Source organism: Monodelphis domestica, chromosome 2, assembly GCF_027887165.1.
Source record: "Monodelphis domestica isolate mMonDom1 chromosome 2, mMonDom1.pri, whole genome shotgun sequence".
NCBI lineage: Eukaryota > Metazoa > Chordata > Mammalia > Didelphimorphia > Didelphidae > Monodelphis > Monodelphis domestica.
This window is the reverse complement of record NC_077228.1, coordinates 155,215,631-155,242,652: the sequence shown is the minus strand read 5'-3', so window position 1 is coordinate 155,242,652 and position 27,022 is coordinate 155,215,631. Positions and strand designations below refer to the sequence as shown.

The 27,022-nt window shown below is 34.9% G+C and overlaps 2 protein-coding genes across 6 annotated transcripts in view; one reads left to right on the top strand and one right to left on the bottom strand.

Moving 5' to 3' along the window:
• The first annotated feature begins 3,241 nt into the window (after nucleotides 1-3,241).
• Nucleotides 3,242-14,040, top strand: LOC100028802 (cytochrome c oxidase assembly factor 6 homolog). Its single transcript, XM_001378698.3, has 3 exons — nucleotides 3,242-3,385; nucleotides 4,980-5,131; nucleotides 13,300-14,040. Exons 2-3 carry the CDS (start codon nucleotides 4,988-4,990, stop codon nucleotides 13,393-13,395), a joined length of 240 nt encoding a protein of 79 aa, XP_001378735.1. The 5' UTR covers nucleotides 3,242-3,385; nucleotides 4,980-4,987; the 3' UTR covers nucleotides 13,396-14,040.
• Nucleotides 14,041-15,117: 1,077 nt separating this feature from the next.
• Nucleotides 15,118-27,022, bottom strand: part of TARBP1 (TAR (HIV-1) RNA binding protein 1) — a 118,287-nt gene continuing 106,382 nt past the window's right edge. For 4 of the 5 annotated variants that reach the window (XM_007481595.3, XM_016430246.2, XM_007481597.3 and 1 more), the window contains exons 25-30: nucleotides 24,596-24,677; nucleotides 22,366-22,537; nucleotides 20,352-20,543; nucleotides 16,367-16,491; nucleotides 15,803-15,939; nucleotides 15,118-15,468 (exon numbers count right to left, since the gene is read on the bottom strand). In XM_007481595.3, coding sequence (XP_007481657.2) covers nucleotides 15,303-15,468; nucleotides 15,803-15,939; nucleotides 16,367-16,491; nucleotides 20,352-20,543; nucleotides 22,366-22,537; nucleotides 24,596-24,677 — 874 coding nt within the window. In that variant the 3' untranslated portion in view covers nucleotides 15,118-15,302. Of the gene's footprint in view, nucleotides 15,469-15,802; nucleotides 15,940-16,366; nucleotides 16,492-20,351; nucleotides 20,544-22,365; nucleotides 22,538-24,253; nucleotides 24,350-24,595; nucleotides 24,678-27,022 lie in introns of those variants that run through there. The other variant, XR_001627950.2, reaches the window with a different exon arrangement.

Below are 27,022 nucleotides of genomic sequence, written 5' to 3'. Positions count from 1 at the left end.
AAAGACCTAGGCCATTGGCCTAGGCCTTATTTCCTCTTACTCTCTCTCCCTTTCCTTAATTCCTTAATTTGTATTAATTAAAATCTCCATAAAACCCAGCTGACTTGGGTATTTAATATTTGGGAATTTTCCCCATGGCGACCACTTATTTTTGATTTAAATCAAGACACCAAAAATTATTTTTACAGTTTGGGCAATTCACAGTCTTGAAACCCATATTTTTATGGTCACAGTTTATGGCAACCACTCTTTTGTTCGTAACAATAGAACTATAATTAGTCTACGTATTCTTGAAAGCAATATGGAATGATGCTCAAACACATGAAAACTACTAAAATGTACATGCTCTTTGACAAAGCAATTCCACTATTAGGCTTATAACCCAAGGAATTTATTGACAAATTGTCTTCATATATATATCAAACCATTAAATAGTAGGATTTTTTTTTTTTTGGTGATAGCAAAGAACTGGAATCAAAATAGATGCACATCAGCTGAGGAAATGCTAAATTGTAGCAAATGAATATAATGGAACTTAGTATGCTGTAAAAAAAGCTGAATATGATGAATACAGAGAAGCAAAGAAATATTTACACAACCTGACACAAGGCAAAATAAACCAAGAGCCAAGAAAATTGTATACATGACTGCAATAACATAAATAGAAAAGGCAACCATAAAACAATCACAAAGGAATGTTTCAAAATGACAAAATATAAATGTGTCTACAAATAAAAGTTATGAAAAAATAGCCCCACCCAACTGTTCTGTAGAGGAAGATAGTGTAATTGATTGCTCATATTTTCAGACTTTTTTGTTTTGTTTAATTTTGCTGAGTTCTTTCACTTCTGCTTTAGAACATATTATTTGTTATATAGGATGACTATCTGAGAGGAGGGATACCAGGAGAATTTTTGATATTAATAATAAAAATTATCTCAAAAGAAAATGCCCATAACTTTTGTTGCAGAGAACTCATTGTTCTTCCTCTAAAGATATCAGATATAAATGTCCAATAGACACCAAAATGTTGATCAAATGTGTGTGTATGTATGTGTGGGTATGGGTGTGCTTCCAAAGTAGTGGAAGCAAAATATGAACCTATTGACTGAAAGAGTGGTTAAACAAACTGTTCTATATGGATGTAATGAGATATTATTGTGTCCAAAGAAATGATAAATATAAGTAACTCAGAGAAGTATGGGAATACATGAATTGATGTAAAGAAGAACCAAGAGCACAATCTACACAATTACCAAAGCACTGTAAACTGAAAAGACACAAAAGAAATTGTATTCTGTATACCTATTAATGACTAAGTTTGGCCTCAGAAAAGATTTAAGAAAATGAACTTGCCGTTTTTTGAAGTGTATGTGTGTGTGTGTGTGTGTGTGTGTATGTAAATATAAGTATGGAATATTACATGTCAGTCTCTATTGCTATGTTGGATGTTTTTGTTCAACTGCTTCCCCTCAATTTAAAATTTTTGTTATAAGAAATAACATGAATTAGAGAAGGGTAGGACATATTCAGAAATAAATGAGATATCAAAACAAAAAGTCTCCAATGCCAGAAAAATGTTAGATTCTTTGAAGCAAACGATCTTATTTTTGTTTTTATATCATCATTATCTAATGTCTCACATAGTACATGCTTAATGTTTGTTATTGAATTTAGTCCATAAAAACATACAACATATTAAAACTAGATTGTATCTTCTTAGCAACTAAAATAAAAGAAACACTCAAAATAGCAATTAAATTTACAACACATTGACACTTACTGCCACCTTTGGACATGGTATAAAAGAAAATTAGCAAGTGGCTCTAATAACACCACACAGTCAAGAATCCATCTGTGTTATTAAACAGAATTGATGACATTTTCCATACTGAAAAAAGAACATAAGGGTGGTGGTGGTTAGCATCACATAAACAACCCGAAAACCTGCCTCTGTTGAATATAAAGGACCATAAATGAGGCCTAAAGAACTAAACTGAATAATGTTTGTGTTTCAAAAACCTTCAGAATACACTATAGGACTAGAGTTCTCAACAGATGGAATTTGTTTCAGAAGCAGATTGTGAAGGATTGACCTTTAATTCATAAATTTTAATAGCAAAAACTGACCCTGGCCATTTTACTCTCATAAAATTATCTGCATCTTTTCAAAAGAATTGGAGAAGTGTTTTTCAGACTGGCAGAGAGGGGTAGGGATTGAAAAAGGACAAAAACTGATAAATATATTAAACAAATTCATTTACTGAACTAAGTGCCTCTATATTCAGTGTACTATAATAGGCTCTGGAGGAGCTATACAATTTAGAAAAGACATTCCCTGACCCCTAGGGAATTATAGTCTGGTAGGTGATGAGTGTAATTGGAATCAAGAAAACGCACATTACCTATTATTTGTATCTGAAGGTTATATATCAGAGTTCTAAGGGAGGTCATAGTAATCCTGAGATTCAGCGAAGGCTTCTTGAAATAATACTTAAGGGCTTATATAGGTCCTCAGAGACAGGAAGGTGGAAAGGGGTAGGTAGAAAGATGGTCTCAAAGCCAGTAGGATCATAGCTTAAGTCCGCCTTTGGCATATACAAGCTGTATGACTTTAGTAAGGTATTTAACCTTAGTTCTCTAGATGTTTAAGATTATAAATTACAGAGAAGGTGCCAAACTGAAATGGTAGAGGGAGTTTACTGTATAAAGTAAATCAGAGGTCCGTTCTCATTATTATCCTTTTATAGGTGACAAGTTTGAATCTGGAAGGGCCTTCACAGTAATCCAATTGGACCCCTTCCTTTTATAAAATAAATGACAGTTCACGTGTTAAGTGCCTTTGTCAAGGTCACTCTTGTTACTGAGAAGCAGCGCTAGAAACAGAATCACTAATAAGACTTTCCACAGATGTAGGAAAACACAAACCTTTCCCAGGCAGTATTTTATGACTTGGGTTTCCTAAAATACGCCCACCTTACGCAAAACTTTTTCCAGCAGTCATCCATTACCCCTCCCTTGGCCGGGAGGTCAGACCCATGTCCTAGCAGTTGAGCTGGGAGGGAACCTAGGTTGTGGTAGCCAGGTGAGATGTCCTACCTAAAGCGGAAGTGAGGGGGGAAAGTAAATCACTACAGGGATTTGGAGGGGAAGCATACTTAAGGTATGCGCTACCGGGCACAAGGTGATCACAGAGACAGTGGCTTCCCCCGAAGATGCCAGAGAACTACCCATTCAGACCAGAGACTTCCGGCTACTACCAGAAGTCAGTCACAACGCAGGGTAGAAGGGAGGCACCGATAGGAAATCCCACCCTCTCACGTGTAGCGGAGACGGTGGCTGGGAGGAGTCACACCATAAGAGCCGGGTATTCGCTTCCAAGCAGGTAAGCCGCTGTCCTTGGGATGATTTCCTGATTGCGGCGGTACTCCCCAGGGCTGCACAGAATCTGTCGCTAAAGATAAAGCTTTCTTCCCCTAGGGAAACGGCTGGGTTGCAGCCATCTCCTGGCCAGCTGAGTTGGGCCCCTTCTTGAAGCCGTATCTCTGGCTGCTAAGACCGCTTTCCAGGGCCCTGCTCTGCTATCCCTGCCGGGGCGGGGCTAGCGGGCGGAAGCAGGAGGCGGGAGGCGACCGGGTCCTTCCTGCCCCCCAGGGTTATCCAAAGCGTCAGGGAAAATGTCTAAAAGTTTTACAAACTTTAAGGCATTGTATAAATGTCAGTTATTAGAGCGCTTGGGCTTGAGTCACGCTCTGCGACCCTGGACAGGTCATTTAACTTGTTTGACTCAGTTTCCTCATCTATAAAATCGATATACCAATAGTCTTAACTCGGAGGATTGTGAGGCTCAAATGAGATCACATATACGTACCTATATATATATATATATATAAGAGCTGTATAAATACATATAAATTGCTGACTTATTGTCGAGGCAGGTAGGTAACTCAATGAATAGAGTGCAGGACCTGGAGTCAAAAGATCCTGAGTTGAAATTCGACCTTAGATACTTAACTGACTGTGTGACCACTAGCAAATCACTTAACCTATTTACCCGAGTTTACTTATCTGTAAAATGGGAATAATGGCACCCACCTCCCAAGGTTATTGAGAGGATTAAATGAGATAATAATTGCAAAATACCTGGCACATAGTAAATGCTATATAAATGTTAAGTGACCATGTTGTTGGTGGTACTAGTACTAGTATTAGTCCTGAGCTACTTGCCTGGTGGAGTAAGGATTCAGGATCAGGCTTAGGGCTCAGTGAGCAGGAAGGTGAGTAGTAGGTGTCTTCTTTTGAGAAGCTTCTCCAAACTGGACTAGAGATAGAGGCCTGGCATCTTTCAGTTTAGTTAGCTTCCTCAGGAATACTTTGTTCCTCCCTGATTGAGGTTTGGAAAGAATTGATGATGGGGATAAGATTTTTTTCTGTTGATAACTTTCCATTTTAGCTCCCTTTGCCTCATTATAGTTTGCCTTATCTCTAATCCTTTCACTTCAATAATTTCATGTATTTCACTGCCCAGTTTTGATCACATGGTTAACCAAGTTCAATTATACACTGTCCTCAGTACTAATTTGTAGGATAAAGTAATTCCCTAATAGATAAATGGACAAAAAATATGAACAAACAATTCCCAAAAGAACTGTACACTATAAGCAAATACATTAAAGATTGAACCAAATTACTAATAGTAAAAACGTAAACCAAAACAAATTTGAGGTTTCACTTTACATTAAGCAAATTTTCAAAAATAATGAAGGAAACAACCAATTATGAAGTTGTGGAAAGAAATCGACTTATAAACTATTGGTGGAGCTATCAGTTGAACTTAAAGCCAACTTAGTGCTCACTAGCTCCTTGGGACAATTTGTAGGCAGTAAAGATTCTAGTAGAAATTCTCTTCTTCTATAGTAAGAGTTCCTTAATAAATGAATGGGGTCTCTTCAAGCAATGGTCCTTTTTTTCTGTGATAGAAGTAAAAATGACAGCACCTTCCATGAAAGAAAGGCAAGTTTGCTGGGGAGCTCGGGATGACTATTGGAAATGCTTGGATGAAAATATTGATGATGCCTCTAAGTGTAAAAAGTTAAGAACTATTTTTGAATCAAGCTGTCCCCAACAGTGGGTAAGTAATGCTGGCATTTATCCATCTTTTTACATAGTCTAACCTCATTTTTAATAAATTACATTAATATTTATTAAATTTAGCACAATGCATGTTAAAAGGGAAATGAGAAGAACCCCTGGGATGATGGTTTGAGGTTACTATGATTGTGTTGGTGAACTAAATCCCCTAAGGGTTTTCCTCCCTGACTGAAGAGAGAGCTGATAGCTGCCTTTGGTTCCCTTTCAGATATGATGATGACACAGGTAAGCAGAGGGCTTTACCAGATTTGGAACACCACAGGAAAGAATATCTGGTGATTAGGAAGTCTTACAAGACCTAATCTTCCTGGGAAATGCCACTTTGATAAAAACCCCTGCTGGAGGAAGACCAATGTAAGTGGAATCAGGACTTTATGCCTGATTCTCTTATAGAGCTTCCTCACAGACCAACCTCCACCCACCAACCCTCTTATCCTTGTTTAAAGATCTGACTGCTATCAAATAAACAAACTCTTATTTGTGATAGGAAAGCTATGATGGGATTAGGGAAGAGGTAAAAGGGATTTCCTTAAGCTAAACATAGATGATGATGATGAAAGGGCCTTCCAGCCTAGGCTGTCTTGTAAGCTTTCTCAGTTTTCTTGAGTTCCCTATGCTGGCTTCCTTAATCTAATGTTAAGGAAACCCCCACTGTTTGTAGGGATAGATGACACCTAGGAAGATGTTTCTTTCTTCAGTACTGATTCAAACTGCCCTCCAGGGTAAAACCCCTTCAGACAGTTGAAAATCCTGTCAGTTCACAAGATCTTGTGATAGCAAAGAAGTCAGGAACCAATACAGTCTAAATGGGTAATGGATTTGATTGGAAAATCTTCAGGATATGTTCTTTTATCAATTCAGAGATAGACAGGGACCTCCTTTCTCTTCTGGGTTCAAGAGTGAACTCCCAGCAGTAAATTACCCAGCAGCCCCTCGTCTCCACATTCCACCTGCCCTTCCCTGTCACTCTTGCTTCTTGCTGTGTTCCATTTCCACTGTGTTCAAATCTCCTCCTACATTCCTCCCCTTTCTGGAGACAACCTTCCTAAGGTTGTTGTCATAAATATTTATACTTACCATTGAGTTAACTTATGCTATTTTCTAATCTACTCCCTAATAAAAAAACCTTTCTTATACTATGCTAATGCTAAGTTCCTAACTAACTATCCCTGAACTAAGACATTTTCCAGGAAAGGTTTGGGTTAGGAATATTGGGGTTTACAAAATGAATACAGAAAGTAAACGCAAATGTTGCAACACAATATTATGCAAAACAAAAATCAATAAACTTACTATTAGTACTTCTGTCTTTACCATTCTAAACTAATTCAATAATTCTCTATGCTTATCAACTTGCAAAACTATCTTAACTATAAATTCTTCCATTAACACAATTTCTAGCTAATGCTGTTACAAAAAACTTCTTCAAAGTAAACAGTTCTGCTACTATAATTTAAATTTTAAGCTAATAAACTTAATTACCTATCAATTCACTACACTAAGCCTTAACGCTAAACTGTTACAAGATATTATGCTAACTTTCCTATGCTACCTTATTCACATAGTAAGTATTCCTTAAATGCTTATTAACTTTATGGAAAATGACTAAATATATTATAGTTGTGTTTCTGAAATAAAGCATTTTGTGGTAGAAGGGGAAGCTGGCTAGGTTTCTAAAGACTTGGATTCATATCCCAACCCTGCTGCTTTGTGACTCTGGACCAGTCACTTCACTTCTCAATATTTTAGTGCCTTATCCATAAAATAAGAGAATTGAATTAGATCACTTCTGAGATTCCTGTCAGCTTTAAATTTGTGATTCTATTAACAGGATGATGTTCTCCTTAGTTCTTGATTCCTACTTAACAATAGCTGACATTGGAGGGTCAGTTAGGTTGTTCAGAAGCCTGAGAATTAGGCCTAAAGATGGGAGGACCCAGGTTCAAATCTGGCCTCAGATACATCCTAGCTGTGTGACCCTAGGTGAGTTACTTAACCTCCATTGCTTTGCCTTTACCACTCTTCTGCCTCAGAATCAATACACAGTATTGCTTCTAAGACAGAAGGTAAGGGTTTAATAGCTGGGGTTTATAGTACTATGAAGCTTACAGAGCATATTATAAATATTTTTATTTGGTTCTAGTTTCAAATCGGTACAACACTTAAGCAAATGCTATGAACAAAACGGGTGTTTTATCTTTTAAAAATAAATGGTTTTCTCCAGAATTTTCTTAAGGGTTGTATAGTGTATCACAGGAAATTATCAATTCTTTAGTGTCACTATTGGTGCTAAACATTATCCTTACCACTGGACTGGGAGGGATGGCTGTGGGGGAAGAGGAGGAAGGATAAGAAAGAGAAAGCAGGAGGTTGAAAAAATAGCAAGCACATGATATTGGGGAATGTGATATCAAGAGGTACTTGATCGTGCCTTATGTAAAACCCTCCCATCTGTCCCTAACTCTCCGGGGCTATAGGCCTTTATCATCTTTCGCTTGGACTATTGCAATAGCCTTCTAATTAACTGATCCCCCTCCCTCAAATAATTCCCTTTCCCAGGCTAAGCTCCACACAGCTATCGAAGTATTACTCCTAAAATTCAGGTGTGAACTAGTCACTCCACTGCCACAGTGGTTTCTCCATGTCTTTGGAAACAAATACAAGTCTTGTCTCTCTGACATTTAAAGCCCTTTCCAACCTGGCTCCAATCAACTTTTCTGGCCTTATTATTTATCTGATCTTTTAGACTAGTCCATCTGGCATTCTTATCATTCACAAAAATGATATTGCATTCCTGAACTACTTAACTTTGTATAAGCTGCATCCCCCTTCCATTCCTTGCATGGAATGTTCTACCCTGCTTACTTTTGCCTCTTAATATCTCAAGTTTTCTTCAGTGCCAAGCTCAAATACTACCTAAGGCCATTTCTGATCCTCCCTATTCCACAGGTCTTAGTGCCTTCCTCTAAAAATTACTTTGTATTTGTTTTTTATATTTATATATGACACAAAATGAATATATTTTACATTGTTTATATATTTTATCTTGTATTAATATTTACATATTTTATATATTTTAGAGATACTAATACATGTACACATTGTCTTCCCTCAATAGAAAGTAAACTTCCTTGTAATAGTTTTATTTTTATCTTTTTATTCCCACTGGGTAGTAGGAAATTATTAAATGCTTGTTGGCTAACATCTTTGCCATGTTATTTATTCTTGGTTTAATTATGTTAAATAGGATAAGCACATGTAAGTTTTAGTGTGCTTTCCTAGCTTTACTTCATGTTAAAAGCTAAGCAGAAAGTTAAAGTAAGGTAGTCAAATAGGTTCATTTTGCATATGAAGAAATTGAGGCCAAAAAGTTAAAGGTTCCAGGTTGAAAGTGGAAAAGTGGAACAATGAATGTCAACATTGAAATTTGCCTGACTAATTTTAAATCTTAATTATTGTTATTGAAAGTTATCCTTTCTTGATAATTGAGTTGATTAACAGTTTATCTTGCTACCACCAATTGATAATTGCCCCTGATACTGGCCTCTTCCCACTTCCTAGTTGCCAAGTGATTTTCCTTAAAGATATGACCCTTCTTAAATCAACATAGCTGGCCCTCTTATTGCCTGTAGAATAACGTAGAATCTCCCCTACTTGACCTTTGAAGCCCTTTAGCTTCAGTGCTTTCCTTTTCACATATATGTTTTCATATAGTCTAGCCAAAAAATCCTTATTGCTATCCTTCCCACAGGATACTTTGTCTCCCTTTTGTACCTCTGCTGTACTTGCCATCCCTGTAGCAAGCATCTCCCTTCTTACCTCCACTCTTAGAATCCCTTAGATCAATTCATTTTCTGCACAGAGCCTTTCCTGATTTCCACCCCCCCCCCCAAAAAAAAACCCAAACCTTAGTGTCTTCCCTCTCTAAACTAACTTTTACTTGTTTTCTATTCATCTGCATATAATCAACATTTATTAAATGCCAACTAAATGTATGTGGGGATCTATGTGTGTCCCCCCTCCCCTGTTTTGATAGATATTAGTATAGCAGAGGTGAAGAATTCAAGGTTAGTGCAAACTGGAGGCCAGTGACAGTTTCATTTGACTTTTGACTGAAGTTTGTTAAATGCCTACTATGTGCCATGTACTGTGATGGTGGGGACACAATTTTCAAGGAGGTTACATTTGTTGAGAGAGACAGTGTGTACACATTTAATTATATGTAGAGTAAATACTGAGTAACTACAAGATAGAGGAGTGGAGTACACTAGTACTTAGGGTAATCAGAAAAGGTATCAAGGCTAGCAGCTACGAGAGAAAGAGAGGAAAGAGTAATTTCTATAGGCATGGAGGAATGACAAGTGCTAATACAGAAAAGAGGTCTATGGCACGTGAGCAACAGAGATAATGTCAGTTTAGGTGGATCACTCACTTTGTGGAAGGGGAAATACATTTTAAGATTTAGAAAGTAGGTTGGAGGGAGGTTATGAAGAGCTTCAGAAGTTCAACAAAGGAGTTTCAATGTGATCCTAGAGGCAATAGATAGCTATTAGAGTACAAATAGGGGAATAACATGGTAAGACCCTTACTGTATAGAGGATGGAGTATAGTAGGGAGAGACTTGAGGCAGAGAAAAAAATGAGGAGCCATTGCAAGAGCCCAGAGGGAAGCTGTTAAGTGTTTCAATTAAGATTGGTGACTGTATGTGTAATGAGAAAGGAACAAATTTAAAATGAGGCCAGGGAAGTGATTGGACAGTAAAGGAGAACCAAGAGTCATAAAATCCTAGAAAAGTACATAAAACAAATGTTCTTAACCTTGAGGCTATTGACTGCCCCCCACTCCCCACAAGGGTCTGATGATATTGGGGAGTGGGGTGTCTGTGAACTTGGATAGAAATGAATTACTACTTTATTCTCACAAACCTCCACCTGGAGCTCCTCTTCTCAGTATATAAGGAGCTCCCAGTGATGAGCTTCCTCTACCAATGTAGATCTTTTCTGCATCTTACAATGTTAAAGGTTTCTGAGTAGAATAAATAAATAAAAAGAGAACATGGAGATTCACCTTATTATTAGAGATTGTGGGGAAGGACGAAAGAGGGGGATTTCATTAAGGGGTTTTGAGATGAAGAAAAGATAGGGCTTGGTCAGTTTTCTCAGGAAATTAAAAGGTCAGGTCCTCAGCTGAGAGGGTGTGCATAGATGTCGGATTCTTGAGGAAAGAAGAGAAAGTTTGAAACAACCCTATAAGGAGTTGTAAAGGGAATCAATTAAAAGGAGTAAGGAAATGTCCTGCTTCAGAGAGGATGCAGCTAAAATTAGGTGACATCAATTTGTAGTATACCTAGTCAGCTTAGTTATGAGGCTTCTTCCAATTCTGTTCTGCTGCATGTAAGCAGGAGGAAAGGAATCAAATGGTAGGGGTAATTCAGGATAAACATTTAGCAAGAGTTGGGAATGAGGGACCTTAAAAGCTCAGTACGATATGGAATAGAACTTAGTTAACTATGTGTTCAAATTGAGAAGGAAGATAAAAAATGGGGTGAGTGGGAAATTAGAGATAATATTGTAGGCAAAGTATAGGTGAGAAGATGAGGCATAGGGAGAGTTGGAACTATAGGTTATGATCAAAGCAGTGTCATACTTATATATGTACAATTTCTTACAGATTTCCTGTTGAAAAAACTATATACTTATTAGTAGAGTCCTCTTCAGCTCTGGCTATATTTTTGTCAGGATGGATAAAAATCAATGAGTTATTTTTTAAGCCTATTTTAAAATAGAAATTGCCATTTCTTGTTTTGTTTTGTTTTTTAATTTAAAATGCTTCTTAATCTAAGGCAAAATATCAGTTAAATAATAACTTCAGTCTCGATGACTTATAAAAGCATTTCTTAGAAAAACTGTTATTTTACTTTTAGAAGAGACTTTAGTGAGCCATGAATGCAGCCCCCTTATTTTAAGCATAGTGCAGCTCAGGTTCACAGGGCTGAAGAGTTAATCCAAAATCTTGTTGACTTCATGGTGATCTTATAAGGATATATTATATATCCTAGTTCCCAATCCAGTGATCTTTCAACTATATCATATTGAATAACAGCTGTTAGCAGTACATTTTTTAAAAGTTCTGATATAGGTAGCAAAATGACCCAGTGAATAGAGCAAACACTGACTGGGCCTGGAGACAAGAAAACCCAAGTTTAAATTTACTAGGTATGTGACTAGAGAAATCATTTCACCTGTCTGCCTCTACCTTTCAGATCTGTTGTAAAGATAAAATATTTGCCAAGTGTTTTGCAAACCCTAAAATACTATATAAATTTATTATTCCAGTCATTTCCCAAAAAACCCTCCTTTGTATTTAAGGAAAGCAGTTAAAAAAAACAGTAAAAAAACAGTTGACAGCCCAAGTATGACATATGCAGCATTCTGTTCTCTATGGTCTCTTTATTTCACTTAGTCTGTAGAAACTGGGCTTCATCCTCTGTTCTCTAGGACCAAGATTGGTGATTGTAGTTAATCAATTTGTTTCACCAGTTTGGTTTTATTTCTGTCATTGTAATCATTGTGTTTATTGTTTTGGTTTGTTATATTTCTCTGAATTGTTATTTCTCATTTGAAAAAAAATTATTTTATTTTTTAATTATTTTTTTCTAAGTTTTTTCCTTTTTTGAAAAATATTTATTTAGAATATTTTTCCATGGTTACATGATTCATGATTCCCCCTCTTCCCTCCCTCCCTCCTAGAGATGACAAGCAATCCACTGAGTTATACATGTATCATTGTTCAAAACCTATTTATTTCTCATTTCTTAATGGCATAGTAGGCTTGTTTTTTGATTAAACCCTTACCTTCCATCTTAGAATCAATACTGGGTATTGGTTCTAAGGCAAAAGAGTGGTAAGGGCTAGGCAATGGGGGTTAAGTGACTTGCCCAGGGTCACACAGCCAGGAAGTGTCTGAGGCCAGATTAGAATCTAGGACCTCCTGTCTCTTGGTCTGGCTCTCAATCCACTGAGCCACCCAGCTGCCCCTGCATAATGGGATTGTTATATTTCTGATAATATAATATTTAAGATGCAAATAAATTTAGTCTTTTGAAGAAAGTTTTTAAAGTGGCAGGTTGTATAAACATCTTGCAAACAAGGTACTGTTTTGTGAAGTGTCCATGAAAGTGCTGTGAGCAGCACTGGTGTAGTAGGAAAAAATCACTGAAATGAGCAACAGAGGATTTGGGTTCAAAAGCTAGTTCTGCTGACTTTGCAACTTTCAAGCACTTAACCTCATTGGGCCTCAATTTCTCCATCTGTAGTATAGGGAGAGTGGGGTGAGGGTAATGGTAGATGAGATGCTTCCTTCTCAAGTCCCTTCCCTCCACTCACATTTGAAGCCTTTACATAATAAGAGGCCTTTATTTCCCCTAGTTTGGCAAGCACTGCCAAATCTTTACTATTAGTATAAACTTCAAGGGCCCACAATCACTCCTACATCATGATTAAGTTTATACAAAATGAAGTTCATATACTAATGATGAACTTAGTCAACTTTAGCATAAAAGAAAGCAACTCAAAAACTGACACATTTTTAAACTAAAATTTTAATAGCAACAGCAAGTATTAAGTTGTAAGGACATCTATGCATCTCCATTTTGTCAGAAGATAGTGTATATAAAATTGGATTTTATTTGGACACATTAGTAACTTAGAATTAATTATGATACATCTGTATCTAGTCATGTTTTCTATCTTCTATCTAAGTGGGTAGAAATAAGTACTTTATTAGTATCTGCATGCCTTGTAGGTGATTGCATCTTGGTTATTAACTTTATGTTTACTTAACTTTTTAAAGTTGTATTTAATAGCTGCTTTATTTAGGCTGATGAAAATTTTAAAAGTTAAACCATATTTGTCTTTTATAATGAAATTGTAACATTTTTGTTTAGGAAAATTTTTCTATCAACTCATACTTATTTAACATAATTATTAAGCTTACTTCTAGCTTTAAATCATGAGATTATATGAATGTGCATGCTGTTGAAAAGTGTTCATATAATGATTTATTGACTGTTTTAAATCTTTGCTGTTTTGCCATGCTACATGATGTTCTTTTTCTTTATCTCCCCTAATTGTGTTCTCTTTTTAATAGATTAAATATTTTGATAAAAGAAGAGATTATTTAAAGTTCAAAGAAAAGTTTGAAGCAGGACAATTTGAGCCTTCAGAAAGAACAGCAACATCATAGCTTTTTGTAAAAGAGAAATTTTTTTTTTTTTACAAATACTGGAACTATTCTTTGTGGACGTCAGTAAATATTCCTTTGAATACCAGATTGCCAGAATTGGTGGAATTTGACAGATTGGCCTCATTGTCGGCACGACCCTTCTGTTCTTAATAGTACTGGAAATGATCAAAGAAGCCAACAATTAGAATATTTCATTCAGGGAACAACTTGAATAAAGTGGTATGGAACACTTAAATTTATACAGTTGAAGTGGGTTTTGTTGTAATTTTCATAACACAAAGTAAATGTAGAAGTGATTTTCTTTTTTAGAAGACCTACATTTGAAGTTTGGGAATGATTCTTTTAAGTGTTTATATATCTCCTCAGAATTTTAAATGAATAAAAAATCTTGAAATTAAACACTGTAAGATAATGTAAAATTTCAAGGGCACCAAGTTTAGAGTCAAACTTGAGGGTTCTGCTATGTGTGATGGTTAATAAATAGTTAATTTGCAAATAATGTTGTCTCTTGATAAAACAGAAATCAAGAGGTCATAACCTGGGGACATACTGCTTTATTTATAATCATGATTGCCATGTTTCTGCATTTGTAAAAACAGATGTTTGATCACTGTAATAATAAACTAAAGGGAAAAAGATAACAAACTAATTTCCATTCATTTATATACCTCTATTCTAACTCTTACCTCTTTGTTTTTAGAAGCAGCTGATAAAGGGCTAACTGGACACAGAGACTAATAAATTAATGAAATTATATCCTTTGAATATAATATCCTTTCAAGGCATGACAGAAAACATGGGCAACAAAAGGCTAAGATTTTTTTTTTTAAATAAACCCTTACCTTCTGTCTTAGAATAAATACTGGGTATTGTGTCTAAGGCAGAAGAGGAGTAAGGGCTAGGCAATGGGGGTTAAGTGACTTGTCCAGCCTCACATAGCTAGGAAGTATCTGAAGTCATATTTGAACCCAGGACCTCCTGCCTCTGAGCCTGACTCTCAATTCACTGAGCCACCCAGCTGCCCCCCAAAGGCTAAGATTTTAATGACTTTTAGAGGTTCATTTTCTTCTCTGAACTTCTTTATCTAGAAAATTGAGAGATCCTCTACCCTGCCTACCTCACAGAACTATTATGAAAATCAAATGATCAAATATTTAGAGGCTAAAGGGACTTTAGAAGTAATCTAATCTAAACTCTTAATTTTGCAGATGAAGAAATGGAGACCAGAGGTAGAATTTGAACCCTTGACTCTCAATCTAGCCAACCTCACAGAATCGATATATGTGAAACAAGTTAAAAAGATAAGACAAGACTTCTTGTCAATTGTACTGAAATTCAACTCTACCCTCCATGTTCAAAATCGTGGTGTCCTTTACTCTTCTAAGTGTGATTTAAATAGTATCTCCTCCCTAAAACCAACCTAGTAATGACTGATGAGTACCCTCACAACTTTATACAGCACTTTTCAAATCTCATACAGGCATCATATATTTTGTATAATATTTATTTAACTATTGGCATAAATGATTTCAATCTATTCAGGTAGTAAACTTTGGGCTTAGGGCAAGAACTGTGTCCTATCTAAAGTTTGTTAACACCCACTTGCCTAATGCTGGGCTCGGAAGAGCTTAATAATTGTTGAAATCTGAATGATGAAATAGCTATGATTCATAGTTGTGGCCAACAACTAATATTTAAAGAATGAACATACAGTACCCAGGGTTGCTTTTTATGAACTTATATTTAATATTTTAAAGCATTAAAATAAATATATTATGTCAAAAAACTCAATACAAAATTATTCTCAATAAAAGTTTAGCCTATTCCATATGTGATACAGAGATTTAAAATATATCTGAAAAGCACCATTTAGTTTCGATAAGGCACAAAACTTTCTCTTCTTGTAATCACTTTATATCTCTTTGCTTGATTATCTGTTGCCTTGTATACTCCCAAATCAGCAGAGCTCCACTCACATGAACATTAAGGGAACGTATGATGCCATGCTGAGGAATTTCCACACATACATCCAAATGCTGAATTAGGTTTGCTGGAATTCCCTCACGTTCATTTCTGATGAGGAGAAAAGGAAACAAAGGCAGCTTTTATATAATGAAATTAGATAGACTCCTACATTTTAACATGGGCATGCAAGGCAAGTAACAAAAGGACACAAAAATGCTTATATAATTGTTCTGTGTGAAGTCAAAAATTAGGAAGATAATGGAAAACCCTTATAGGAATATTAACTATTGACCAATGGATGAGACTTCTTATCATGAGGCAGATCTAAATAAATGGCCTTTGATAAACCCAGAAAAGCTAACTTGGATGTCTCTATCCTTTAGGTAAATAGTAATTTATTCAAGTTACTGACATAAAAAAGTACTAAAGAAAAGGTAATTACCCCAATAAGAGCAGAGATTTCTCAGGAAAACAATATTCTGTTAAGTCTGAACTTTTGGCAGTTTGTTCTACACCTATGGTAGTATAGCCTTCTGTTTTTTTCTTTTGTAAGTAATCAACAAGCTGAAGTGGTTTTACCTAAATAAATGAGTAAAGAATTCAAACATTAGAAAATTTCATTTATAATCTTTCTTAGAGAAAAATAAGTACCATAACAGTTTCAAGAAACAAGTTTTAGTACATAAAAAATTCTCAAAATAAAAAGTCAACTAGAATACACTAGAAGAATACGATATATAAGCCATATTTTGTTTATTAAATTTACTAAGAGGTAAAAAAATAAGGTAATGAAATAATTGATTCCCTTTAGCAAATCTATAATATGATTAACAAAAACACAATAGTAAATGAGAGAGGAAGAACTAAGTGGTGACTACCTGCTATAGGGTATCTTTTAAGGTTGGCTTACTATAAAATTTCCATAGGAATGCTATTTTAAAAAGAAAAGAACTCTACAAAACATTTCCAAATAAGATAATTACATAGTTTATTACTTTTTACTCACCTCCACCAGAGGAAGCCACTGTTCTGCAGAAACACTGAGATGTTGAAATTGCTTATCATTGATACAGTGAAGACTACCTACTACTAGAGCTGAGGCCCCAAATATTTCACAGGTCCGGCACAAACCTACAAAACCAAATATGTAACTGTCAAAAATTATGTATTTCCTTTTATAATATTAAGCTTACTCAGAATGGCTTATTTAATGCTTTCTTAATTTGTAATTTGTCCATATAGGTGCTCCCTCTTAACAATGCAGATAGTTACTCAACTGTAACTGTTAGAAATTTGTCTTTTGAGACTTTGTGGTGAAAGCAGTCAAGCTGGTGATGAGCTTCTTAAACCTCAGCAAAAATCGTTCAAATCAACATGCTAAAAATTGAATGCTGTTTCCCCTTTAAAATCTTCACAGCTATTTCTGTCAAAAGCATCAATCACCATCCTTCTAGAGCCTCAGATTCATCTCAGCATTAATCAGGCCTACTCCTTCCATCACCCCTCATAACCAATTAGTTACCAGGTCTCAGTTCTACCTTTACTTGCATCCAAACCCTTCTCTCCATTCACACAGTTATTAACTTTTTTCAGACCCTCATCATCTCTCACCTTAAGCTTTCTAACTGTTCTCCAAGCCTTAAATCTTTCCAGGTCATCCTATTCACTGCTGAAAAAGTGATTTTAGTTAAGCATAGATGTGACCATGTGATATTCTCTTATTCAATCAACTCCAGTGGCTTCTTATTGCATCCAGTATAAAGTATAAACTGTTAGCTATCTTTCCAGCCTCAATGGACATTACTCTTCCCCCGATACTCTTCAATCTAGTCAAACTGGCCTTCTCTCTGTTCTTCATTTGATATACTCCATCTCTCATTTCCTTGCCTTTGCACCGATACCCTCATTCCTGGACTATATACTTTTCTACCGCCACCTCATAGAGTTACTCTTCGTTTTCTTTAAAATACAGCTCAGATACCATTTTCTTCATGAAGCTTTTCCTGATTTCAACTGCTAGGATCCTCCCTCCCAAACTACCTTATAGTTGATTTTTTCCCTAGGATTACAAAAATCATGTTCTTTCTTTTCCCCTCCCCCTACCATATTCGATGCACAATTCCATTGGGTTTTACATGTGTCTTTGGTCAAGACCTATTTCCATATTATTGATATTTACATTAGAGTGATCATTTAGGGTTTATAACCCCAATCATAACCCCATTGACACATGTGATCAAGCAGTTGTTTTTCTTCTGTGTTTCTGCTCCTACAGATTTTCCTCTGTATATGGACAGTGTTCTTTCCCATAAGTTCTTTAAAAATGTCTTGGATCATTGCATTGCTGCTAGTAGAGAAGTCCATTACATTTGATTGTACCACAGTATCTGAGTATAATGTTCTCCTGGTTCTGCTCCTTTGACTTCTGCATCAATTCCTGAATGTCATCCCAGTCCCCATGGAATTCCTCCAGTTCATTATTCCTTTGAGCACAATAGTATTCCATCACCAACATATACCACAATTTGTTCAGCCATTCCCCAATCGAAGGGCATCCACTCATTTTCCAATTTTTTGCCACCACAAAAAAACATGGCTACAAATATTCTTGTACAAGGTCTTTTTTCCATATTATCTCTTTGGGACACAAACCCAGCAGTGCTATGGCTAGATCAATTCACAACTCCACCAGCACTGCATTAATATCCCAGTTTTGCCACATCCCCTCCAACATTTATTACTTTCGTTTGCTGTCATGTTAGCCAGTCTGCTAGGTGTGTAGTGATACCTCAGAGTTGTTTTGATTTGCATTTCTCTGATTACAAGAAATTTAGAACATTTTTTTCATGTGTTTATTTTTATTTTATTTTTTAAAAAACCCTTAACTTCCATCTTGGAGTCAATACTGTGCATTGTCTCCAAGGCAGAAGAGTGGTAAGGGTTAGGCAATGGGGTTTGAGTGACTTGCTTAGGGTCACACAGCTGGGAAGCATCTTGAGGCCAGATTTGAACCAAGGACCTCCTGTCTCTAGGCCTGGCTCTCAATCCTCTGAGCTACCCAGCTGCCCCCTTTTCATACGTTTATTGATAATTTTGATTTCTTTATCTGAAAATTGCCTATTCATGCCCCTTGCCCATTTATCAATTGGGGAATGGCTTGATTATTTTGTACAATTGATTTAGCTCTTTATAAATTTGAGTAATTAGACCCTTGTCAGTTTTTTGTTATGAATATTGTTTCCAATTTGTTGCTTTCCTTCTAATTCTAGTTGCATTGGTTTTGTTTGCACCATTATCTATTTTTATATGAACTAATTTCCATATTAGAGGGTAAGCTCATTGTGAATAGGGAGTCTTATTCTTTTCACTTGTATCCCTAGTGCCTAGCATAGATCTATCTGAAGCCCCTCAAGCTTGGTGAGACCTGTATAGTACTTGAGAACCTAGGGCAATTTTCACAAATATTTTTAAATCTGTGACAAAACTCTCCATGTGTAAATAAGGATTAAAATGGGGAAGAAATCGTTTTTAAACTTGAGCCACATTATCTTGTTGATTATTCCCTACACATGAGATCTCATATCTTGTCTTTAAAATGCCTTTGCCTGGGCTAGATCCATGCCTAGAAAGCTCTTTTTTCCTTAACTTTGCCGCATTGAACCCATAGATCTCTTCCTCACACTACACATGCACCTCTGTCAGTTCTTTTATGATCTCCCAGTTGTTAGTTTCTCCCCAACCCCTCCATTCCAGAGTGGTTGTTTGCTATATAATCTATACTCAACTCCTTGTTTTCCCCAATTGAATGTGAACTCCTTGAGGGCAGGAGCTGTTTTGCTTTTCCTGTGTGTATTCCAGCATTTACCAGAGTAGCCGGTGCATATATAGTAGGCACTTAAATGTATTATGGCTGAAAAATAGAGAGGGTTAGGTGGGTGTTTTGGGCTACCACAGTATAACAGGTAGTATGCCTCAGTTAATCCTCTCCTGCTACTTGTAATAGAAATTGCATATAGAAACTTCCTTCTCCCATGCAACCCTGGTAAATGGTACCTCCCTAGCTGCCACATCAGAGGTGGGAAACACAATTAGTAGAAAACCTTGTTCTTGCCAATGACCACAAAACTGCCACTCCAATAGTCCATCTGCACTAGGTCACCATAGCATGTGAGCTGTCAGCATATGACCTCTGTTGAGATGCTGGCTTCCAGCTTCCATGTCAATGTGCTGCTCTAGTCTTGGAGGCACTATTTGTTGAAGTAGCAGCAGCAACCATAGAAGTAGCTGTTTTGCGGTGGGAGCTCAATGATAAGGGGAAGAAAGGGCAAGAAGTAATAGTACTATCATGAGTGAGGAAATGAGATGCCAATAACCACTTCCTACATTAATGAGTTAACTAGCTGAAATTTTGATTATCAAGACTGTGAAACAGCTTCTTCACAGACCTATCCTTAAAATTCCCTCTTCCTTCCTGCCATGACATCCAGCAACCACTCTGTATCAATATGTGTTTCTATTAAAAGTCTCAAACTTTTCCTTATATTCGGTTTGACCATGCCAAATAAAGGCTTCTTGTTTTTATAATTGCTGACTTGACTCCTTTTTTTCTGTGTGTAGTTTAAATATTTACTTAATATTTGCATCGTTTTAATATTTTACAAGGAGTTCTTTGCATCATATAACAAGGGACAGTGGGGTGGTCTCATTTTTCATGTGAAGACATTATGATCTGACTTTAAAAATGCTAAAATAGGATAAATATTTTAATATAAACAATATAAAATACTACTACAATAATTGAATTAAAGAGTGATTCTAGATCTTTTCCTTTCTCCCAAGGGGCAGTTATCATCAGTATATTACAAAGACATCAAATGTATCATCTTATAATACTGGTAAATGTGACAAGAGCCAGTAAAAATTTCATAAGTTAATAAAAATTACCAAGAATGAGAAAGTAAAGAAACCAGTCTACAAAACTATGAAATTACCTCCTAAATTGGTTGGTTTATCAATGAGTGAAGCTACTACAATCAATCTACTAATGGATTTTCCAAGTTTGGCAGCACGATCTGGAAATATCAATTCGAGTTCTAAATCAGGAACATTATTTTTCCAAGGGATCATTTTCTTTTGAACATCAATCCACTCTGACTGATTGTCTTCATCAACTGAATTGGAACCTGAAGAGAAAAAAAATCCCAAGATGATTCAAAATACTTTTTTGAAACAATATCTTTAATATTATTAAATGAAAATTTTAAAATGAAAGAGAAGCCAACTACCTCTCTTCCAGACAAGGATGGAGGGAATATGGATATGAATTCTGGAGAATAACTTGCATTATAACTAAAAAGCTACAAAACTGTGCATACCCTTCGACTCAGTACTACCACTACTAGGTCTACACACTAGTGTAGAATAAGAGAACAAAGAAAGAAAAACAATCTTATTTAAAAAAAAAATTAGGGCAGCTCTTTTTGTGCTAACAAAGAATTGGAAATTGAGGGGGTGTCCATCAACTGAGGAATGGCTGAATAAGCTCTTTTCTATGATTATAATGGAATACAGTTGTGTATAAGAAATGAAAAGTAGGGTGCTTTTGGAAAAACCTGAAAGACTTATATGAACTGATACATAGTGAAGTAAGCAAAACCAGAAAAATATACACACTAATGGCACTATTTTAAGGATGATTAACTGTGAATGACTTAGCCACTCTGATCAAGACAAGAATCCAAGACAATTCCAAAGGACTCATGAGAAAAATATTCATATCCAGAAAGAGAACTGATAAACTGCAAATTTGAGCACACCTTTTCACTTTATTTTTCTTGAGGTTTTTGTTCTTTTGGTCTGTGTTTTCTATTGCAACATAGTTACCAAGGAAATATGTTTTGCATGGCTTCACATGTGTAATCTATCCAATTGCTTGCCTTTTCAAGGAAGGGGGACAATTTGGAACGCAAATTAAAAAAAAAATTTACATGTAATTGAAAAAGTAAAAAATATTCAAAAAATTTTGAGTTTATTTTTAAGTCAAAATTTAACATTTTCCCTTTTTATAAAAAATTCTTCATTTTAAGAGATACATATCTGGGAAGGGGAAAAGAGAAGGGACACACTGGGAAAAGCTTATTATAAAATATAATATTCTGAAAAATAATTGAGTCAGTTCTTTAGAAAGAAAGAGATTTTATGATACTAACCCATTCAAATGTTTCCCTTAAGAGTCTATCAGAGTTGTACAAAGGTTGTCATAAATCATTTTATGTGTACTTAGTTCACCCGCCACTTAAAGGAAACTTGCAAAAGATCCTTTTGCTCACTGAAGAATCCTTTGAAATGGAAATCACCCATTGTCTTGCATATGGATTTTATTAAAGCAGGCCATATCTATTGTCTTTAATCTGTCCTGTTATAATATTCTACCCTTTGCAAAATTAGAAACAGAATTGAAAAAATCTTCAGGAGGTAATTTGTTTAGTTTGTCCCTTCTTTCATACAGGAGCTGACAAATGAACTTTCGTGAATACAACTTACATTCATGTAGTATTTTTATGATTACAAAGTTATATATCTATATATGTATATACACATCCATGTCTGTCATAATATATTCTCTCTTAGCACATTCCTGTTGACTTTCTGTTTTGGCTTACACCTTTACTGCTCTAATTTAGACTGCATGGCAGGAATTATCCCTAAAAATCTACTTTTTATACTATATCACAATATAGGTCCTCAATGTCAACTTACAACCAATTTTTAAACAAAAGCCAATGGATTTGACTTAACATTGAAGGGTTCTACTTATAAGTTATCTCTTTGCAGATATCTTGTTGACTTAAATTCACAGCAATACATTAGACCTCTTTTCCTTAAGAAGATCAAAATTCATTGGCAAAGTGAAGTAAAAATATCCAAATACATTTATTAATTAACAAATCACTAAGATAAAGCCATAATCACAGTTAAAAGAAGACAAAAATAACCATATTTTACCTATATCTTGCTGAGACCAGTCACTTGGTTTTAGTTCACAAAGTTCAGTTTGAGAAAGGTACCACTGAAATGCTGAATCTATCGGAATGTCAGTGAATTTTATAAATTTACCAATAGTGATCCACTCATCTTCAACAAGTTCTGAAAGGCGTGGAAGGGTATAAAATATGGTCTGAAAAGAAAATCATTCACTCATTTTAATTTCCTTCCATAAGCAAATGAAAGGCATTAACAGCCCTATGAATTTCTGTATAGAAAGCTCAATTATTAGTACTATGTAGTATGCCAGACTATAAGCATATTTTATACATATACACGCACACGCACACATAATATACTGCCTTAGCCTTATTTATTCTCTAGATATTTTCTGTGCATGTATCCCATGCCCTATAAGAATATCATAAATTACTTGAGGATAGAGACTGTGTCTTCAAACTTCTTTTTTCATCTCTAAAAGTCCCTAATGTGATAAATATAAAAACCTCAGTTAAGCTATTAGTTTCAAGATTTTTACCACAACAAATAATATTAAAAATGTTAGTTTTCCCTCCTTTTTTCCCCTTTAGAAGGAAGTTGAAGTAAGTCATGAAATGGCATAATGAGAAGCAGAGAAAGGTGTTGGATAATACATAAATTAAACAATAAGTTCTTGAATAATTGAAAATTAATGGTAGTTCTCTTGGTATCTACCAGAGAAAGAAAAAAAAAGTAAAAAATCATAATTTTCTTAATAACATTCTTTTGTATTATATGAAAATACTGACTTAGCAAATACAATTCTCATTTGCCTTAAGAGTATATGACTAATATACAAACTATTTAAGCCTTCATATGCTTTAACATGTCATTATTCACAGGCACTGAACTTATAGAAGTTCTAGTTGGTATAATTATTATTATTGACCATTTAAAGCACTCAAAGTACTAACCAGGCACACACACACACACACACACACACACACACAGTCCCTGACTTCAAAGGGCTTAGATTTAGAATATTCTAACACATATACAAATACAGAAAAACATTTAGTAAAAACTAGTTTCATTTTCCCAACATTATTTCCTTCTCTTTAGGGAGTGGGGAGGTGTGAAGAAAATAATTTTTACTTTGACATCTAATCACATTCATCATATAGAAATTTAACTCACAGAATTCATATGAAGAATGAAATGAAAAGAGAAAAAACATGGGACTATAGAAGAAAAAGGTCAAAGAAAAAAATGGGAGTTAATCTATTCCTGGCAGAAGAATGTTGACAAAAGACAACTTACATAATGATAAAGTAAATCCATCAGAAAGATGCCAATGCATTGTGGACTTGAAAGAACATAGAGCAAAGAATGTTAGAGTATTTTTTAATAAATCATTTCTACTTTTAATAAAAAACTGACTGGGCCAATATTTCTAGTAATTAAAATCTGAAGTGCATACCATAGCATATATCAGTGAATTCAAAACTATGGGCAAACAACAGATAATGTAAATCTAAAAACTTATTCAATAACTAGTATATTATATATACACAACAATTATAGGTAATTTTAAACTATATAAAGGAAAACACAAAAATCAAAGTTTTAAAATCCCAAACTGGAGATTTACCATTATAGTTCTTTTGAGTCATATTGAGACATATCATTTATATCATTTTCTGGTGTTTAGTATGGTGGTGTAATTTTTAGTTGGTTTTCAAGAAAAATGTCAGAGGGTTTGTTTCCTATCTAAAATGACAAGAAAAAGTCGTCTACTACAACAAATAAAGGAGTATACTATTTGCTTTTAGAATTTCAGCCAACTAGAAACAGAGAAGTTTAGTTTTTAAAAAAAGACTGAACTCTATGTTCTTTCATCGTAATGGGCTTCATCACAACAAAGTCTCACCTGCACAAATGTTTTCACTCATTTCCTTTTAATGTCAGAACAGATTTCTGTTTAGAGTTAAATATTCCCTTCCAGTGTTTACAAGCCAGACACTGCCTAAGAAACAGAAAGTGAAAATGACTAGCCAATTTTCACTACTATAGAGTGAAGTGCAAGCAAGTCATCTACAAAATGACAAGAAATAAAATTAACAGAACTTTTAAAATCTAAAATGATGCTTGTAAACAGGAAAAAACCATTTTAACCTAATTATCTCCCTTAAATAACTATGACAAGAAAAGAAGAAAATGTGAGTGTTAAGGGCATAGCAAATAAAATTTTAGAAAGATATTCTATGCTTACCTCTAGGCTATAATCCTTAAGTGGATGGAACTTTGCAAAAAAGAAATGCTCTTGAATTCTTTGCCAATTCTTTTTGGCATTCCTGGGAATTTAAAAAAAATACATATAATTCTGTGAGAGATGACCGAGTTTTATAACTCTTGTGGGAAAAATCAATTAGAAACCTTAAAGAGCTACTACATATTTCAGAAGGAAACTGAAACTATGGCATTCTAATTTAAGAGTTATATAGTATATTTCTCTCTAAGACAATTAAAAATCCTTTAAATACATCTTATACAACCTTACAACACCTCCAAAAAGGAAATAAGACAAAGAAAATAGAATTTCATTTTCAAGGTTTGGATGAGTAAGTAATTATGTTAAGAAAAAAAAATCTAGGTTGCCCACTTTTCATGTGGCAATCAACCTCAGGTCTATTTCCAACCAAAACTGGTAAGAATCAAAAAAGGGTGGAAAAACTTTACTGCTACAAATAATTAAACAAGACTAGATAATATCATTTTTAAAGAATAGTTAGGAAATATGTATAGCTGACAGATCTAGAAGGAATATATTGAAAATGTTTGTTTTTGTTTTTTTTTTAAACCCTTACCTTCCATCTTGGAGTCAATACTGTGTATTGGCTCCATGGCAAAAGAGTGGTAAGGGCTAGGCGATGGGGGTTAAGTGACTTGCCCAGGGTCACACAGCTGGGAAGTGTCTGAGGTGAGATTTGAACCCAGGACCTTCCGCTTCTGGGCCTGACTCTCAATCCACTGAGCCACCCAGATGCCCCAGAAAATGTTTGTTTTTGAGAATTCAATATTACATATTTGAAAAGAATATATGAACACTTATTCCAGATAGCTGTCAGATGGGTAAGTATACCTTGTTTCTTAAAATTAAAAATCTAAGTAAAAATGTTAGTTTTGTGAAGTCAAAATAGAGAGCTAGAAATTTACTATGAGCTTCATGACCAATTAAATTTTTATATTAATAATATTTTACTATAGTAATTTGAATATTTCTAATATTATTGAAAACTAGAGGGGGCAGCTGGTTAGCTTAGTGGATTGAGAGCCAGGCCTAGAGACAGGAGGTCCTAGGTTCAAATCTGGCCTCAGACACTTCCCAGCTGTGTGACCCTGGGCAAGTCACTTGACTCCCATTGCCTAGCCCTTACCACTCTTCTGCCTTGGAGCCAATACACAATATTGTATAGACTTTAAGATGGAAGGTAAGGGTTTAAAAAAAGAAAAAAGAAAACTAGAAAATACAGAATTACAAATTCTGTTACATCAATAACACTTTTTTATCCCTATGATTCAATATGGAAAGGTACAGCTACCTCAAATACTCTTAATTTAGCTTTTCTTTATCATGACCACTAAAGAGAAAGAAAGTGTGGAAATTTTGGAACAAATATTTTTATTAGTCCAACTTCTATCCTAATCTATTTATCATGCCTATTTAACTATATCATAAAGTTTATCTAAATCTACATGTGGAATATAAACTCACCAAAAGTTTTTACAAAATACAACATAGATGGGAGTGGGAAAAAAAAGAAAATGGATCACAGATTTTCAAACTAGAAAGGATTTAGGGGACACTTAGGCAAATATTTCTGGAAAGTTTAGTGAAGTGACTTCCCAAAGTCATGTAAGACAATAGTACTCTATAGGACAGAACACAATTTTATATCTAAAATCCTCTGGTTCTGAATTCAGTGCCTTTCTTTGCACTACATCAGATAGTTTCAAAGTAAATAACTAATTACATATTTTTTTAAATGTCAAAAAAACAGCAAAAATCCTTTTTTTAAATGAGATCTTGACTTTAATTCATCATACTTGGAAAACCAAGAATCTTAGATACTTATGTCTTCTGTACATTAAGATTACTTTAATTGTCCACCATACGTGTCTTACTAAGAAATACTGAAATTACATGAAGTAAATGTATATCAATTCCTTTTGACTTCTAAATATGGGCTGGCCAATGTAATAAAAAATGCTGAAAATTTTTTGCAAGAAATAAAATATTTGCAAGAGACTTGCCCTAGTTCTTAAATCTGCTCATTAAAGGGATTAAGCAAATCACTTATTTAGAATTCACAAGTCTTACTTCCAAAAAAGATCTAAGAAAACTTAACAAAATATAAAATAAGCCAATTAAAAGGAAAATTAAACAAATGCAAAGGAAAGGTGCAAAGAAAAAAAATCTTTTTCAGTAAACACAAATGATAAATTACTACACTTAAGTGAAAAACTTCCCTGTTCGCTAAGGGAAGTAATTTATAAAATCCTATATGATAAGGTAAGCAAAGAAGTTTGTCTAAAAGAACAAAATTTTCATGGTACCAAAATAAATCAGGTATTTATGATTAAAAAAAAAAAAGCTACCAATGGATATCCTCTTCAACCATGGTTTTATAAAAGACAG